Here is an 18,966-nt window from a genome sequence, read left to right on the forward strand (position 1 = left end):
TATGGAGATTTTTAAATACCAATATCTGTCGCCATTCCACAAGCGTGCGCAATTTTGAAGCATGACATGTTGGGTATCTATTTACTCGGCGTAACATTATCTTTCAAATGATAGAAAACAATTGCACTAACTTTACTGCTTTCTTATTTTTTTATTTAAATAAGTGTATTTTTTTTTTTTGTTTGTAAGGCCGCTGTGCAAATACCGTGTGACGTAAAGTATTAGAACAATCTCCATTTTATTCTCTAGGGTCTCTGCTAAAAAATATATATAATGTTTGGGGGTTCTAAGTAGTTTCTAGCAAAAAATACTGATTTTAACTTGTAAACAACAAGTGTCAGAAATAGGCGGTTAAATGTATTCACTACGTCATAGCTGACAAATCGGAGTGGGAACTGAGGCTGTCAGTGACAGAAAGTTAATATACAGATTACAGGTGTGAATAGGTTAGGAGCCTCTCCACTGTAGGATGTAAAACCAGAATTAGAAGAGGCTGAAGCTAGCCATAGGTAGGTATGATCTCACTGCTCTTGTGCATGTTTGCCTGGTGCCGAGCCTGTAAACAGATGGTTGAATTTGTGAGCGTTTGTGTTTAGCTGATGGGACAGTATGGGAGAGGAATACTGCAGTCTTTTCGCGTTCTACAAAATCTGATCACTACTTCCCCCTTAATCTAGAGCAGGGTCGGGAACCTTTTTGGCTGAGACAGCCGTGAACACCACATATTTTCAAATGTAATTCCGTGAGAGCCATACACTATATTTCAGGGGTCAGGAACCTTTATTTAATCATTTTCATGGGCCGCAGCTATCAGTGAGTAGATGGAGCCATGTGAAAGTGCCTGGAGTCCGGTCGGGAAGAGAGCAGAGCAGGCAGGTATGCAATGAGGCCGGAGTGGTGAAGCGCCTGCAGGCCTGCGAGTGATGGAGGTGAGTATAGGCCCTGAGAAAATGGTGGCTGGTTGCTGAAGGCCTCAGAAGAGGATGTGAGAGGCAGCTCCCGTGGGTCCCCGAGTGTCAAATGGGAAGGAGATCGTGTCTGTCGGGGCACAGGGAGCAGATGGCAGGTGATTGCCAAGGCCCTCAGATGCACAGCACACGAGTCGGCGGTGGTACCGCGAGTAGGCCGCGGGGTCCGTACCGCGGCAATCCGGTCACCCAGAGACAAACTGAGGGTAACAGTGGGTAGCCCACAAAGTGTACCGCTGGTGGGTGCAGAAATCTCCTTGGCACCGGGCACAGCTACGCGGATGGCACTGGATTGAGTGGCGGAGCTCTGGGACTACACGTCCAGCGCGGCTCACGTCCAGACACGCCCCCCTTTATTAAAGATTTGTCTGCCAGCCAGATGCAGCCATCAAAAGAGCCACATCTGCGAGCGAGCCATAGGTTCCCTACCCCTGGTCTAGAGGTACAAGGGCATTTTTTAGTAGCTTAGTGACATTACTAACATAAATAGCGCCTGATTGGTAAGAGTAGTGGTCAGCCAGATGTCAGCATGCAGTAGTGATCAACCATGCACAACTGAAACATTGTATGATCATTCAGGTTAATTTACTACTATATGCTACTTGTGTAGTTTACACCATAGGGAACAATTCAATTCATCTGTGTAACTATTCATCCCTACTGTTAGTGTTTAATGGCAAGAGCCATTTAAGTAGCACATTTGAGTTGGTAAAAATGTCATTTGTAGCACTAGGCTTAAAAACCTTAGCATCCCATAGACATAAACGGCTGGATTTAAAAAAAGGCATTATATGTCCATGTCCAGCTTAAAGTGATTGTAAACGATCCCCATGTAAAACAAACCATTCCGTTTAAAATAAAAATGAATGGCAAAACATTTGTGTATAGATATAAAAAAAAAATATATAAAAATCTTTTCTTCACTTTTTTTTTAAGTGATCACATTCCCTCTGTTCCCAGCTGCATAACAGCTGGGGGGAGGAGAAGCAGCAGCACACTGAGCTTCCCAGTGAATGGCTGTGCAGTGGGGGGGTGTCAGGACATGTCTGATCATCGGAGGAGGGCACACTGAGTTCCCAGCATAGTTAGAGAACTGACCATGCTGTGTTCTCCTGCTAGTTCATAAAGTTCTTTATTTAGATCTTTTTATTAAAGTTAATCTGATGCTTGTTTAATTATTTTGGTACAGTATGGTCATGTGATGTGATTGGTCCCCTTCAGCTTTCTTACAACAGGATCAGTCCTCCATAATGATGATGTGAGCTTGTCAGCATCACTCTTTGCTTTAATGCCAGGTTCACACCTCTGTGGTAAGTTTTTCTGCATCATGTTTTTCTGCACTTTTTAGGTTCCATTAGAACGCACGTTTTCATGAAACTGCAGCCCATTCTAATAGCGTTTAATGGCAGCGCACCTAAAAATGTGGCTAAAGCATCTGCATAAACACGACGCGGAAAAACCGCACCGCACATATGTGAACCTGGCCTAATACACTTGAATAACAGGATCTGTGATGCCCATGACATCCAGCATTTACAGTCCTCAGTCTTCCAGGTTGACGGACACAGGGCATCAAGCAACCTGGAAGACTGAGGACATCTTGTGGCCAAGAAGAGGTACTGGGGAACAGCTTCAAAATAAAAATGATTATTGCAACCAGAGCTGCTTTTTCCCTAACACTGCCTGTGGAGCTCTTTATTAAAATACTAAATTAGCTTGGAATTGGGCCTCAAATACAGCCATGAAATTGTAAAGGGACAGTTCTTTCATGATGATAAAATGTCAATGTTTGGCCATTGATTGATTGTTACTTTGTGATCTATAGTTTACGTTTTTCTCTGTGTTCATTATGAACAGCCACAGATATGAAAAAGTATCTGAGATTATTAGTCTTCCTAACTGGGTTTCTTATTTCAGTACTTGGGAGACAGAGTGTCGGAGAAAGTGAAGAGCAAAGTGGTGGGCCTCTTGTATAGTTGGACAGTGGCTCTTCCTGAAGAGAACAAAATAAAGGATGCCTATCAGATGCTGAAAAGGCAAGGTATAGTACTCAGCTTGATATGTAACATGATGCAGAAAACCGCAAGTTGCAGTAGTCTACAGCAGCCAATCACAGAGCAGCTTTCATTTATCTGACATATCTAGCCCTCCTAAACTTGATTTCTAATTTGTTGTTCTAAGTTACTTGATGCCTGTTCTTTGTTGGATCCCTAAATAATAAATGAAATAACTGATGCTGAAAATAGTGACTATTCTATGGACATTAAAATAAAGAAAATATAATATTCTTACCGCCAATATACAAATATTAGAAAACTTTGATGACCCACCCATATAGTTAAAATATAACTAAAGGCAAAACTTTTTGTTTAGTTTTGGATAGAGTAGAGAGGGATTAGAACCCCTTGATTTTTTTATTGCTGTCTCTTCTCCCATTAGGGAGATTCACTCACTTTATTTCTTCTGTTTACCATTATCAATGAAAGTAAAAGAAGACCCCAGAGAAGTAATAAAAGGTAAATATTCCAATGGGGACATTAGTACTGGTTAACTGAGGGTCCCCTAGAGATTCCCTTAATTTGCAGGGATTTCCTCTCACTTCCTGTTTGGTTATGGGACAGGACGTGAAGGGAAATATCCGTAATGGGACACAAATGGTGAAAAAAAATCTGACAGTGGTTATAACCCCCCCCCTTGCTCTATTCAAAATGAAAAAAATAAGTTTTGCCTAAGCTCTAATTCAAGGTCTAAAGTCTGTTTCTGCAGTCCTTAGATTGCAGTAAGCATAGTTTTCACAGTTTCTCTGGGTGCGATAGATACTAAAGGAGCTTAGGCATGCACAAAGTCTACTATGCATGGGCGTTTGTGTTCAGTTAAAGTGATTGTAAAGGCTATTTTTTAATTAAAATAAAAAAAGATATATTGAGGGGTGGGGGATACTGCGCTTCTGGGAAGTGATTTTACTAATCTATGAATAAATACTTAAGTGCAGATTAAATGTGAATTTGTGAATATATTAATTAATAAATATTATTATATAAATATAGGTACCTGAAAAATAACTAGTAGTGTTCGTTTGCATATAAGTAAATCAGGTGTAAAGTGCATTAGTGTAATAAATATATAAAATGAATACTGGAGTTCACACTCTTATCTCAATCAAATTGTGCAGATACATATAAATAATAAAGTGACAGATAAAGTGCTTAGTGCGTTTAAACAAACAAGTGCATAAAATCACACAGTCCTTTATAAATGCCGCAGGTGACTCAAACAAGTTCAAAGGTGAAATGTAGATATTTTGAGTCACCTTTGAACTTGTTTCCCTTTTCATCTGTCCCTTATCCTACACCCCCCCCCCTTTCGCAGTCTCTAGACAGTCAGATCCAGCTGAGACGGGGAACCAAGGAATCCCTGATATTCTCTTCGTTCTCCGGCGCTTCGGCTGGGCAAGTCCATCCTCCCCTTGTATTGGACAGTGGTCAGCACGGATGCCAGCCTATCCGGCTGGGGAGGCATCCACGTCAAAAATTCTGCTCAGGGGATCTGGCCACTTTAAGAGTCCAGACTACCAATCATTGTCTTGGAACTCCGAGTGATCAGAATATGCCTGGACCATTAGACGGATCGTCTTCGGGGATGTCCAGTGCGCATTTAATCTGACAATGGCACGACCGTGGCTTATGTCAATCACCAAGGGGGCACAAAAAGTGTCCTGGAGGTAGCCGGCATTCTAAGGTGGGCAAAAGAGTACGTTCCAGCCCTCTCTGCTGTGTACAAACTGGCAGGTGGATTACCTCAGTCAGCAGGCGTTGGACCAAGGGGAGTGGTCCCTTCATCCGTAGTTGTTTTATCAGTTGTGTCTCCGGTGGGGCACTCCCGAGCTTGATCTGTTGGCGTCTCGGCTCAACAGAAAAGTGCAGAGGTTTGTGGCTCGGTCACGGGATCTTCTGACGGATGCCACAGATGCTCTGGTGGCCCGTGGGGTCAGTATTGTCTGAATTACGCCTTCCCTCCTCTCAAGCTTCTGCCAAGACTTTCTACGCAGGATCAAGGCAGAAGGGAATCTGGTCATCTTAGTGGCTCCAGACTGGCCTCGCTGGTCTTGGTACGCCGATCTGAAGCGGCTGGTCGCCGACGTTCCTTGGAAGCTTTCACTCAGGGAGGATCTGCTGTCTCAAGGAACCAATCTTCCATCCTGCTTTACAGTCGCTGGCTTTGGCGGCTTAGCTGTCAAGGTGTCAGAACTGGCGGCGTTATCCTGTTATTCACCTTACTTGGTTATTCACGGTGATAAGGGTGGTTCTTCGCCCTTGTCCATCGTTCCTCCCAAGGTTGTCTCTGATTTTCATTTGAATGAAGACATTGTGTGGCCTTCCCTGTGTTCCAGGCCAAAACATCATAAGGAAATTGCCTTGCATGCCTTGGATGTGGTCCGGGCAATTAGGGTGTACCTAGCAGCTTACGGAGTCTTTTAGGAAGTGAGACTCACTATTTGTGCTCACGGATGGGCCTCTGAAAGGGTTGTCCACTTCCTCTGCGACCATTTCCAGATGGTGGTTCAGGCCTATTCCATCAAGGGTCATGTTTCTCCTTTCCCTGTCAAGGCGCACTCTACTCTGGCACTTAGTACCTCCTGGGCCTTCCGTCATCAGGCATCAGTGACGCAGGTTTGTAAGGCAACTACCTGGTCATCGGTGCACATTTTCACAAAGTTCTATAAAGTGGATGTGTTGGCATCTGCGGATGCTTCTTTTGGCCGCAAAGGTTTGCAGGCTGCTGTTTAGAGGACCTGGTCCTCTTTGAAGGTGTATTGTTTTTTTCAAGGCAGCTCCAGTTGTTTTTGGTTGAGCTCCTGTTGCCTGGTTGGCTACTGTTTAGCCTTGGAAATTGTTTTTCTGTTCCCTCCCTTCATGTCTAACACTGCTTTGGGATTTCCCAATGGTTTATGAAGATCAGGAGCTGTGTCCGTCAATGAACGAAAGAAAAAATAGTATTTTTGACTTACTGTAAAATCCATTTCTCTGATGTTCATTGGTGGACACAGCACCCACCCCTCTGTGGAGCTGTAATTCTGCTGACACTGCCTATAACAAAACTGAGTACCTATAACAGAGAGAGGGAATATACCCCTTGGGACTGCCCATAGGTGTAGCCAGATTATTTTTCTGCCTAGTGTCCTACTCCTGTAGGGGGCAGTATAACCCAATGGTTATGAAGATCAGGGGCTGTGTCCATCATTTAACATCAGCGAAATGGATTTTATGGTAAGTCAAAAATCCAGTTATTTCAACTTACCAGTCCTTAGATGTGTTGGCTGCCTCACCCTTCTGTATCAGGACAGACAGAAGCAACACAGGAGCCCACCCTCTCATATTGTCCATATCTCGGCAGTCCTCAGAGATCATTAAGAACAGTACAGCTCAGGATTTTTTAAGCTCACATGTGTATTGGCAGAAACAGCAGTTTTTTTTTTAACTTATCAAACAAATATGACAAAACACATTTAATTATAAATTTACCAGAACCAAAGAAACCTAATATGTTAATTGGTAGGATTTAGCTACTCTTAACCCTCAGTTAACATTTTGAAGAGCGAGGGCCACTTAAGCGACTTGGTAAATGGTCGCGGGCCACAATGAGCGGAGTGGGCGGGTAACAGGTTTGTGTCCATTCTGCATATGCAGAGCGGAAACAGACACAGCCCCCCCCCCCCCTACTGTGTGGGCCCTCCGGATCAGATTGGAGGTAGGCAGATGTAAATGAACACAAGTCCGTTTACATCTCCTGCTCCATAGAGGTGAATGGAAGGTCTGATTGGGTTTGCCTTAAAAAGGGACAGGAAAGGGGCCTAAGGCTGCTTTCACACTGATGCGCTGCGGTTTACCCACACTGCGGATGCAGCGCAGTGCACCTGTGGTTTTCCTGCGGGTAAGCTGAACTTTGCCAAAGACTTCTATTATATTCTGCAGGTGTAGTGCACTTTATGAAAGCGCACCAAAACTCCTGCATTCATGAGTTCTGCTGCACTTTCAGAAAGCGCAACAAACCCATAAGTAATAACATAAGTCTGTGGCTCAGTGCAGGTAACCCGCAGGTCCACTGCGCTGCACCTGCGGATCAGTTTGAAAGCAACCCAGTAACCACTGCAGAACAGATATATACACCATATATACACTGTGATTTTAGTAATAAACTGACCTTTAATAACAGTTTTCCATTCAGGTATCGCCGATTGTTGCTGTCCCATGTGCATTTGGTATCACTGTGTGCTTCCACTTCAGCTGGCTTCACAACACTGATGCTCTGGGATGGCGGGTCGGCAAGCTGTGATCTGGGCTTGCTGACCAGCTATCTCAGAGCAGGAGGCCCAACCTGTGGCCCGCATGCCAAGCCCTCTAATGTGGCCACCGGTTGGGCACCCCTATTTTAAGCCTTTGCTGATTTATGTTTTGCTATTTTTTTGCCTTTAATATCTTTCATTTTAATTATTCATTATGTTCATTATTTTTTTCACTGTCACATTAAACAAAAACAGCAACTTTTTTAGGAAAGCCTTTCTTTTTTGAAACCCTTTATTTTTGTTTTTCTGTGAAAAAAGGGGTACAAAGCATGCAAAATGATATGACAGATTGTCATCAAAAGGCATGTAGGCCAAGGATGTACAAAGCTCAGAGAGATTGCCTAAACAGTGAATATCTTCACAGTAAACCATCTCTTTAGAAGTGAAAAATGACAACTAACCAATTGAAATGGAGGGTGCTTGTTGGGGAAAAGAACTTGGAAGATGGAGTAGGATGAAGGGGAAGCTATTTTGTATAATACTTTCACATGGCTTTGTTCCTTAACAGAATTTTATTATTATTATTGGAACAAATTATAGAATAAAATGTGCACTTTTTATTTTTACAGTAACACTGGTTTTAATAAATTTTTTTTCTCATTTTAGCTTTTTATCTACAATGGAAATAAAATATTTTTTTCAAGACAGTATTGGCAAAAGAAAACCTTGTTTGTCTTTAAAAAATTATGTATGTATTATTTTATTTAACTTATGCAATGACAAAGTGATTGTCGTAACCATAGGCTTGAGATGTGAACATAAGGGGTATACAGATTTATGAGATGAACAGGTTAAATCTGGCCACCAATAGAGATTATGCCCCAAATTCACATACACTTATCTGCACATTAGTACAAAAAAATGAATACTGTCATTAAACACATTGAATTTTACCTAACAGCTTTAAACTGATGTTTCAACTGTATTTCCACTTTGGTTCCCAATGCCAGGTATTGTTCTGTCAGACCCAGTAATTCCAGTGGACCATACTTTGATCCCATCACCTCCAATCCGCCCTAAAAATCCAATTTTTGATGATGAGGAGAGATCTAAGGTAATAAAAATGATTTGTGTGTCTTTTTTTTTTCTTTTTCTGATTTTCCTAACACAGTATGTTTATAATGCTATTTCAGTTGTTGGCCAGATTGCTGAAAAGTAAGAATCCAGACGACCTGCAGGAAGCCAACAAGTTGATTAAATCTATGGTAAAAGAGGTGAGTGAATACCTAGTGATCCCTCTGTAAAACATTGTCCACACAATTTTATATAGCATGTATAAAAGTAGAAAAAATTATGTGTTAGGTTGAAGTCATTTGAAAGTCCCAGTTCACATCTACGCGACTTTGACAGCCGACATCCTGCGCAACTTCAGTGCAGCTTGCTTACAACTTCATTAACAGAAGTCAATCCAGGCTGACTTGAGTCACACAGATTAGAACGGTTCTATTGCCGTTAATGGGGTTCAACTTGTTATGCGACTTTGAACTCTCAAATCGCATGACAAGTCGCGGCAGTGTGAACTGAGCCTTACTGGTATACTATACAGCATTTTTTATTTTTTTTTTAAAACAGTGATTTTAGTGATAAAAAAAAAAACAACTGTAGCAGTACAACAGCAATTTCAAAGACTGTGCATACAAAAAAAATTTCAGGAAGCAACTCTTACAATCAATACTATCAACAATACAGTGCATGGAGATACCTCAAACAGTGCAAAAGAGCGGCCGTGGAAGCTCAAATTGAATCATGACAAATATTAACTGCAAGTGTCAGATTTCTGTAGCCAGCGATCCCAAATTTTATTAAATTTAGTGGGATTTCCCCTGTGCTTATACATGAGCCTGTGGTACGGTAAGACACCATTAACCTCTGCCAGCCATTCGCTGAGCTCGGGAGGGCGTTCCCACATCCATCTCCTGGCAACCAGTTTCCTAGCTAGAAACAGTGTGGTGTGTAAAAAGATAGTAAGGAATTTGTCCATGTCTTCATCTGGGTACACACCCAGGAGACACTGTTTAGGGTTTAGATGCACAGGGGATCCCATCTTGTCATGCAGAAAGGCGACAACTTGTTTCCAGTAGCCTTGGATAATGGGGCAGCTCCAGAGCAGGTGAAAAAAGGTGCCTACGGTCGTGTGGCACATAGGGCAGTCTGAGGAGACCTCTGGTCGGTATCTTGACAAGCCAAGGGGAGTAAGGTATGTCCTGTGCAATATGAACAGCTGCGTAAGTCGGTCGGAGAGTTTGACACTCTTCTACACGCCTCAAGAGCATCATCCCAGTCCTCATCGTCCATGTCGCCCATGTCAGTCACCCAGGTGGCTTTAATGGCGTAAGCAAAAACAGTAGAGGAGGGTGTATGAAGTTCCGCGTAAAGAATAGAGATAAGATGTTGTGGGCCTGTGCATTGGATAACTTCAAGGATTGAGATAGACTCGAAAGAGGAGAGTTCGGACTGGAACTGAGCACGGAATGCATGTATGACCTGATAATAACGAAGTAGCATGTGGGGCGGTAGGGAGTAGGTTGAACTCAGTTCCAGAAATGTGCCCAGGGCCATCCCCCGTAAAAGGTGCGAGAGATAAAATATCCCCCTTCCACTCCACTGTCCGGAGTCCGGCAGAGAGCAGAATTCGGCCAAAGCCACGTTATGCCACAAGGGGGTATGAGTGTGCAATGCCAGGTATTTCAGTCTATACATCACTACTTCCCACACTCTGCTGTAATGGTAAAGCAGAGAGTCGGGGCCTCCCGTAGCCTCATTGCCCCTCACTCCCCTGAGGATAACCGTAACCGGGTCCCCGGAAGGGTGGGACCACCCAGGGCACAGGAGCAGAAGAAAGCGCAGCCTGTCGGTTTTGTCTAGATGGAAGAGTTGTGACAACTGTGCAGCTAGATAGTAAAGGTTGAAGTCAGGTAACGCCACCCCCCCCCCCCAGATTGGAAGGATTTTTAAGTTTACGCCAGGAGAGCTTGTGCCTGCTCTGTCCCCAAACAAACGCCTTGAGCAGGGATTCCATCTGTTTAAAGAATCTCAAGGGAAGGTAAATCGGAGAGTGCCAGAGGATGTACTAGATCTTGGGTAGGAGGACCATTTTTATAAGGTTGACCCTTCCCATGACACCCAGGGGTAACTTAGCCCAGATCTGAGTTTTAAATTTAATTAAAGCGTATAGGAGTTGGATATTGTCCAAAATATAGTCTCGGTGGTTGGAGGTAGCCAATACTCCCAGATACTTAATCCGCGACACCCGCTGCAGGGTCGAATTGGATGGAGGGCAAGAGGGGGAAGGGTGATCTATAGTAGTGTGTCATCTGCATACATGCTGATTTTTTTGGTCAAGGGGCCCAGACATAGTCCATGAATGTCAGAATTACTCCGGATGGCAATGGCCAGAAGTTCAGCCACGAAAGCATATAGCAAGGGGTTGAGGGGGAACGCCGCAGAGGTCCTGCCATTGGCCAGTTCCTTGGCAACCGGAGCACTATACAACAATCTGACCCATTTTATGAAGCGAGGACCAAACCCAAACCTTTCCAGGCACTCCCAAAGGAAAGGCCACTCAACGGAGTCAAATGCTTTGGCCGTGTCCAGTGTCACCACCACTCTGTTACCAGGGTTCTCATGTCACGCTTGAAGGGTCATAAATAATCTGCGGAGGTTGAACAAGGTATTTTTCCCAGGCATGAAGCCTGACTGGTCCTCATGTATAAGGGAAAGTATTACTCGGTTAAGGCGGATAGAGAGGATTTTAGCTAAGATTTTTACATCTGTTTGTTACTATACAGCATTTAATGCCACAATTATAATGTCTGTGGACCTTTCTTCAAATATTTCATTTTATGTTGCACTTTTCAAAATTGTTGAGTGTATAAATTGGAGTTTTTAAAAATTGGAAGCCCCCCCACTTGTTTGTAACTCTATAGGGTTTAGTCATGAATGCGTTCACACACGATTCACACACATTTCACCCAAGATTCACAGTTTTTAGTAGTTGAGTTGAGATTGTGTGATAAAATGTATAAATAGTCCCTTATGAGTTGCTCCTGTCACGCTGTTTACACTGGACAGGACGTTACTTTGTTATTAGAAGGTAAGGGGTCTCCATTTGTATTGGAAGTATTCTTTAACCACTTGCCGCCCAGCGACATTTCTGTGTCGCTGGATGGGAAGGGTGATACATCAGTCATCGCTGCAGCGATGACCCAAGTTACAATTTTTTTCAGCTGGTGATTCTGAAGCTGAAGCTGGTAAAAGTAATCAGAAGCAGAACGGCTAAAGAGCCGTTGGATTACTTTTACAGGTGGCGGAATGGCCCCCCCCCCCCCCCCCCCGCCACCTTTGCCAGGCTCTCCCAAACGATCAGGAAGCCCGGCAAGAATGCGGTGGAATCTGGACACAGTGAGAGGAACAGATGTTGACGAGGGCCAGAAAGTGACAAGGATTTAAACACTTCTCATTTTGGTCTTGTGTAAACAAGCCGTTACCAACTTGTATAAGCGTCAGATCAAACCGATCTTGATTTGAATTGGTGCTTTGGAGGGCAGAGGAGAGATCTTGCATCTAGTAGACCCCAGATCTCCATAAAGAGAACCTGTCACTGCCCATACTATCACAAGGGATGTTGTCCATACCTTTGCAACACCCACCATTCTACTCTCTAGAGCAGCATTTTTTTAACCAGGGTGCCCTGAGGTTTCTTCAAGGGTACCTTGGCAAAATGCCCAAAATTGTTTACAAGCCAGTGGATGGATGAAGGCTGTCTTATACAAAGCCACAGGTTTTCATTGTACACCATTACAACCTTCTAGCTGCCGGCGTTCTATCGACCAATGACATCATCAGTTCATAAGGAGGATGTCAGTCACCTGCATGACATCCCTGTTTGACCCTCCCCTGCCTCTCTCAATCAGCGTTGGGGCACATTAGCTGAGTGATGGAGAGAAACTGAGGGAGGAGGAAAACATTAAAATATAGTTAGTAGGGATGCACCGAAATGAAAATTCTGGGCCGAAACCAAAACCGAAAATGCAGGATGCCCTTGGCCGAAAATTACTTTTTTCCCCCAAATGATTTTAAAATAGATAGAAGAGGGGCATACACCAGAAACGGGCAGCGACGTACACCTGTAGCTGCCACCCTGTTGCAGTATATGTATTGTGACGGGTTGGCAAGTGGTTAATTTAATTACCAATGGTATTTGTATTATGCAGCATGAGGGGGTTAATGTATTGCCACTGGTCACTGATGAATTAGTGACCGACCAATGGCAGTTAATTAACCCCTTTGTGCTGCATTAGTGCAACCAGTGTCAGTGTCAGTGTTAATGAACACTGGTTGCACTGACACTGATACTGGTTGCACTAATGCCATGATTCGCATACTGATAATTCACAACAGATCAAAAAAAAATTTGTAATCATAACATGTGCAAAAAAGACAAAGTGCTGAAAAATGGGTATAAGAAATAATTATAACCATTTGTCAGCACTTATTGTCATATTTGCACATCTATTACTACAAAGTTATTGTTGATCTGTTGCATTATTTGCACATTTTCTTGATACACGTTCTTGTGCAGTCTAGAGGTATATAGGAGGCTACAAATGAAAGTGAAGCACTCTTATTAAATGTAAAGGCTGCAATGAATCAACCACCACTATCCCCAGTATGATTAATTAAAAAAAACAATCTAAAAAACTTTGTCCCCTTTTTCCATGCAAGACAAATGTCTCTTTCTCTCATAATCATGGTGTTATATTTTGAGAGAGAGAGAGAGAGAGAGAGAGAATTTTTCTTGCATGGAGAAACTTTTTTAGATTGTTTTTTTTTATTATTATTCATACTGGGGATAGTGGTGCTTTATTCATTACAGCCCTTACATTTAATAAGAGTGCTTCTCTTTTATTTGTAGCCTCCTATTTACCTCTAGACTGCACAAGAACGTTGGCAGAGAGATAATAAACACAGCAGACAGCCACATTACCTTCCTCCGCAGCACTCAGCACAGGAAGGGAGGAGGTGGGTGGAGCGATTCAGCAATAGCCGCGGAGGAGAACAAGATCCTCCTAAGCTATGCATGCTGGGTCGTTCTACGTCACTGGTTGCTAGACGCCATTCGGATGGCATTCATAGCAACCAGTGTAGCTAATAATGAAGCGTCCGGCGCCGAGGATCACATTGCAGTGGTCACCACAGACAGATATGCGGAGATGACGGAAGTAAAGAGCTCATTTTTTACAGCTATTACTGGCCATACATTTTCGGCAACTTTAACCCCTTTTCGGCCGAACGGCCGAATCTATCGGTTGCCGAAATTTCGGTGCATCTCTAATAGTTAGTACCAGTTTTCAAAAGTGCAATTGCTGTGGAAGAATAAATCGCCTCCAATGTTAGGTGTGCTACTTGCGGTTGTTGATGCGCTGTGTAAAACTATTAGAATAATTTTTACGTTTTAGAATGTGGTGCCTCAAGACTATCTATCTTTTTTAAAGAGTTCCTTTTACTGAAAAAAGGTTGAAAAACACTGCTCTAGGGGCCTCTGCTTAAAAAAACAAATATCTAATTTTTGGGGTTCTAAGTAACTTTCTAGCAAAAAAAAAAAAAAAAAACAGAATAGGCCCAGTGTTGAAATGATTAAAAATTGTGCTTCTTCCTCCTCAATTTTCTCAATATTAATTAACACCTTTCCTGCTCTTGCTTAGCAATACCCAACCTCATATGGTGCTTATTGGATTTTCAGAAAATCCTTAGGGCTGCTGGATCGTCTGTCTCCATGCCTTTTCCATACTTACTTCATACCTGATTCTTTGCTATTACGACTTTTCTTGCCACTACTTTAATAATCTCCCAGGGTCTTCTAATTCATCAAAGCCCCTTATATGAGTATTGCTTTATGGTGACCTTCTGCAGCTCAACAGCTTTTCTATGTATGGTAAATACTGAGGTTACAATGATACAATACATTTTTTGGCAGCCGTACATCAGGTAGACCTGTCCCCTCAGCAATATGCCGTGCTGGAAACATTGAACAGTTTGAAGGCCATAACTGAAGTTGGAATTAATATAATTATTGAATGCCTCTAAACACTATTTATTACCTACTGTAATGAAATAATGAGCCTATTGAGGATGTGACGTAGGCAGAGCTTGATCTGTCGCTGGCATGCTCAGATATCATTTATAACTTTTGTTTCTGACTTGGCTGGGGTTTAATAATGTGCCTGTATATTGAAAAGTTTGTTTCCTTTACATATGGAGGTCACTTATCTGCAGGGGAGATTTCCTAACATACTGGAATGTTTCTGCAACAATGAATATTTCCAAGTCTTGTGAGTTCTTGTTATTACTGGGTTGCATTGCTTGATGAAATACAGCCATGTACGGACACCTATTATCACACCTACCTTATCTAATGGGTTTGTGTGAAGCTGATTTGTCAAGTTCATAAATACATTTACACACACACAGTATTAGGCCGACCATAGACAGAGCGAATTTCTTTAAATTCCCCCATCAACAGTCAGTATTGATGGGGGAAACTCTCCCGCCGAGTCTTTGTGTTCTCCAGTTGGGAGAACACAGTGATTTTTGCTAGCGGCTATACCAGCTGCTAGCGATAATCGCATGTAAAAACCAACAGGCTGATTGTACCCAAGTTGATCGATCGATCCACTTGGGTAAATTTTAGCCTGCCCATACATGATTTGAATTTTGGCCAGTTCAGCAGTTCATACCATCTATGGCCGGCCATATTTTGGTTTCTAGTGTGTTTCTTTAATGCCAGTTAGCTGTAGAAGTAGCTGTAGTTTGATCAGCATGTGCACTGAATGTCTCTACTTCTCAACTTTCTCCATTAACTGCAGTCTTGCATAGTGACGTCTATGTATTGTGTAACTCCAATGATGTTTGTGTGCATTTTGCAGGATGAGGTGAGAATGCAGAGGGTGAGTAAGCGTGTTCACACACTGGAGGAAGTGAATAATAATGTGAAGCTGCTGCAAGAGATGCTGACACATTACAGTAATGAAGAGTCATCAGAGGGGGACAAGGAACTGATTAGGGTAAGATACTGATCAGAAGGTGATCATTATAGTTAAGTGGGGAATAATGGTCCTGGATGATCTGAATATATTCTGTTGTTACAGTGTTTTTGCACATATTCAAAGAGTTCTCACTGTGTGTCAAGACTGAATTATAAAAAACATTTATTAGTAGATATAAGCTACTCTAATAAATATAAGGATTCCACTCAACTTTGTAATTACAGTACACTGCTAAGCTGTTCTCTTAGAGCTTTAATCATTAGGTCCAGTTCTGTGTACAACCTTCTTTGTCTAGATGAAGCCTGTGTCTAGGTTGTAACTGCCTAGAAGAAATAAGAATATAGAGCAAGTTCCACATACCTTTTTAGTTCAATCTTATTTTATTGAAAGAGAAGGGTTTTACAGAGTTAGGGGAGAAGCAAGGGGGTATGAAACAAATAAATTGTTCAGGTATGACATATGGTAAACTGTGAGAAAATGCATACAACAATCAATATCGATAAGTGCAAATAAGGAACTCAAACCGCCAGGTCCATCAGATCCTGGCAGCAGCACAAGGTAAAAAAGAAAACAGTAACTTGGGGTGTCAGGTGGTAACATAATTTAAGAGAAAAGTCAAGGAAAGGCCAACACCAGTATAAACACTTTCATGGCTGGCGTCACTTGAGGAGATTGTGGGAAGTGTGGTAGGCATTGATAAATTAGGCATTGATAAATATCCCGGCTTTCCATTGAGGAGCGCCTAAAAACAACAAATAAGTAAAGGAGGATTGCCTTATGGTGTCAACGGTACAGCCAGAGAGGGGAATAAAGGTAAGAGGATGGGATAAAGCAGGAGAATGTAAAGAGGGATGTCAAGGGGGTAAAGAAGGTGGAGGAAATCAGGATGGGCCGCCCACGTCCCACTACTGCCCCCCATCACCAGGTAGCACAGACGTCTCGAGCCAGGACTGAAAGGCGTCCGAACACCGAAACATGTCCCAGGACCTCCAAGCAGCAGAGAATTGGTCCTCCCTGCCCCCCTCTCGCGCCAACAGGTTTTCCATGTCTCTAAGCCGGTCCAGTTCCAGAGCCCACTCAAGTTTAGAGGGTACCCGCTTGGACCTCCAGTGTCTGGGTATCACCGTCCGAACAGCCGCCAAGAAAAACCTCAAAACGTCTCTCTTGATCGACCGGAAGGAGCCGGGTAACAAAGACAACAGGGCCAGTTCCGGTGTCGCAGGAACATTTGTTGCCTGGAGCCTGCAATACAAAGCTATAATTCCAGTCCACAATTCATGGATCTGAGGACATTCCCACCAGATGTGAATAAGCGTTCCCCTAGAGGACGTGCACCGCCAACATTGGTCCGACTGGAGTGGGTCAATGTAGGCGATCGAGGAAGGGCACCTGTACCATCTGCTCAAGAGTTTGAACCCCTTCTCCTGAACTTGGGTAGCAGGAGACAGCGAGTGGGTCATCGCAAAACATTTGTGCCAGTCGGTAGATGAAAGGGTTCGGCCTAGGTCCCTGTCCCAGACAGCAGTATATGTCGGCAGGTCTGGGCGGAGGGCACGCAATAACAAGGAATATAAGAGAGACACCGTGTGCGTGGGGGGAACATCCCGGAGCAGGATAGAGTCCAACTCCGAGGGGTCTCCCCCAACATCAGTCAACGAGGGTAGAGTGTGTATATAGGAGAGGGCCTGGCGGCGCTGCAGCCAGTTCACAAGATCACCACTAGGGGTGGCGGATGCAGGAGACATCAACAGGGACGGGTCAGCTCGGAGAATTTGGGATACCCGTCGATGGTCCGTCGCATTCCAGGAGCCAAATCTGGAACACGAGGCCGCCGGAGGGAACGCTGGGGATCCAAAGAATGGCGTCATGGGGCCCCGAGGACTTGACAGACGTCCCGATTTATTCAGGCAATCCCAGACCCGTAAGGTCTGACGCGTTAAAGCGCCGAAAGAAGAAGCGTGGCCACGGAGATGTACCGGGGTCCAGGGGAGTGCCCTGAGATCGAAGGGGGTCAGAAGATGTTCAAGTTGCACCCACAGTTTAGTTGGGGCATTGTGAAACCAATCCACTAAGCGTGTCAAGGTCGCCGCTCGGTGGTAGAGAGCGAAATCTGGGATACCAGTGCCCCCTCTAGACTTTGGAAGGGTGAGAGTCGCATATTTTAAGCGGGGTCGGCTATGAAGCCATACAAATCTCGAGAGTGCTTTGCGTAGCTTGTCAAAGAAGGAGGCAGGTATGTGGATAGGAAGCGCTTGAAAGAGGTATAAAAAACGAGGTAGAACGTCCATTTTCAGAACATTGATCCTCCCAAACCAGGACAAGCGTTTTGTGGAGTAGGTAGATAGGTCAGATAGGGTTTTAGTGAAGAGAGGGGCAAAATTGTCAGCAAAAAGTCGTGTCGGATCAGAGGGTAGCTGAACACCCAAGTAGCGAACGGAGGATGATCCCGTCTTAAAGGGATAAGCATCCGAGATACGCTGGAGAGTTGAGTTAGGCAGGGAGATATTTAGTATCTCCGATTTAGAGTGATTAACTTTAAAGTTGCTCATAAGGCCAAATTTGCGGAACTCGTTCAGGATCGCAGGGAGGGACTTTTGAGGAGAAGTGATGTAGAGCAGTAGGTCATCGGCAAATAGTGCCAGCTTAGAATGTATGGGGCCAATGGTCAGTCCGCAAACATTGGGGTTGTTGCGAAGTGCAACGGCCAAATGTTCCATAACCAGAACATAGAGGAGTGGAGACAGGGGGCAGCCCTGGCGCGTGCCGTTGTGTATGCTGAAAGCAGGGGACAGGGAACCGTTAATTCGGAGCCTAGCGGAAGGTGACTTATAGAGCGCCATAATTCTAGCTAGCATCAGCGGGCCTACACCGATTTGCTCCAGGGTAAGACGTAAAAAATGCCAGTCCACGCGATCAAAGGCCTTCTCCGCGTCCACCGTCAGCAGGCACAGGGGTATAGCTTGGGAGCGGGCATAGTCAGTAAGCAAGAGGGTCTTCAGGGTGTTGTCCCTAGCCTCTCGGCCCTGGACAAAGCCCACTTGGTCCTTATGGATAAGGTCCGGCAATAAAGGCTTCAGTCGGGTTGCTAGGATCTTAGCATAGAGTTTAAGGTCAATTCCAATCAAAGAGATAGGCCTGTAATTGGCACATGAGGCGGGGTCTTTCCCCGGTTTTGGAATTAGAGATATGTGGGCCTCTAATGTCTGAGGGGGAAATGCAGAGCCGTCTGGAATCGAGTTAAATACCCGGGCTAGAAAAGGGGCCAGAAGGGGGCCAAACACCTTATAAAACTTAGCAGTAAAGCCATCGGGGCCAGGACTTTTACCGGTAGGGGAGGATGCAATCGCCGCTATAACCTCGTCAGCTGAGATCGGTACTTCTAGGTCCGATATTGCTTCAGCAGGCATGGATGGGAGGGCGGTCGTCGACACATATGCGGCCTTGTCGTCGGGGGAGGCCCGTGGGGCACCCTGGGGCAGGGACGCAGAAATATGGTAAAGCGACTGATAGTAAGTCGCAAAAGATTGACCAATTTGTGTCGGGGTCGTCGCCAGGGACCCTGTAGGGTCACGAATCTGGGTGATAAACGTAGAGGCAGTGCGTGGGTGGA

At 44.1% G+C, this 18,966-nt stretch overlaps 1 protein-coding gene across 2 annotated transcripts in view; it reads left to right on the forward strand.

The window, feature by feature from the left end:
* Nucleotides 1–18,966, forward strand: part of GGA3 (golgi associated, gamma adaptin ear containing, ARF binding protein 3) — a 95,934-nt gene that overhangs the window by 42,495 nt on the left and 34,473 nt on the right. For both annotated transcript variants that reach the window (XM_082271915.1, XM_082271916.1), the window contains exons 5-8: nt 2,886–3,009; nt 8,262–8,365; nt 8,445–8,525; nt 15,237–15,374. In XM_082271915.1, coding sequence (XP_082128041.1) covers nt 2,886–3,009; nt 8,262–8,365; nt 8,445–8,525; nt 15,237–15,374 — 447 coding nt within the window. The remainder of the gene's footprint in view (nt 1–2,885; nt 3,010–8,261; nt 8,366–8,444; nt 8,526–15,236; nt 15,375–18,966) is intronic.

Source organism: Pelophylax lessonae (genome assembly GCF_965119305.1).
Source record: "Pelophylax lessonae genome assembly, chromosome: 11".
In the NCBI taxonomy this organism is placed as follows: Eukaryota; Metazoa; Chordata; class Amphibia; order Anura; family Ranidae; genus Pelophylax; species Pelophylax lessonae.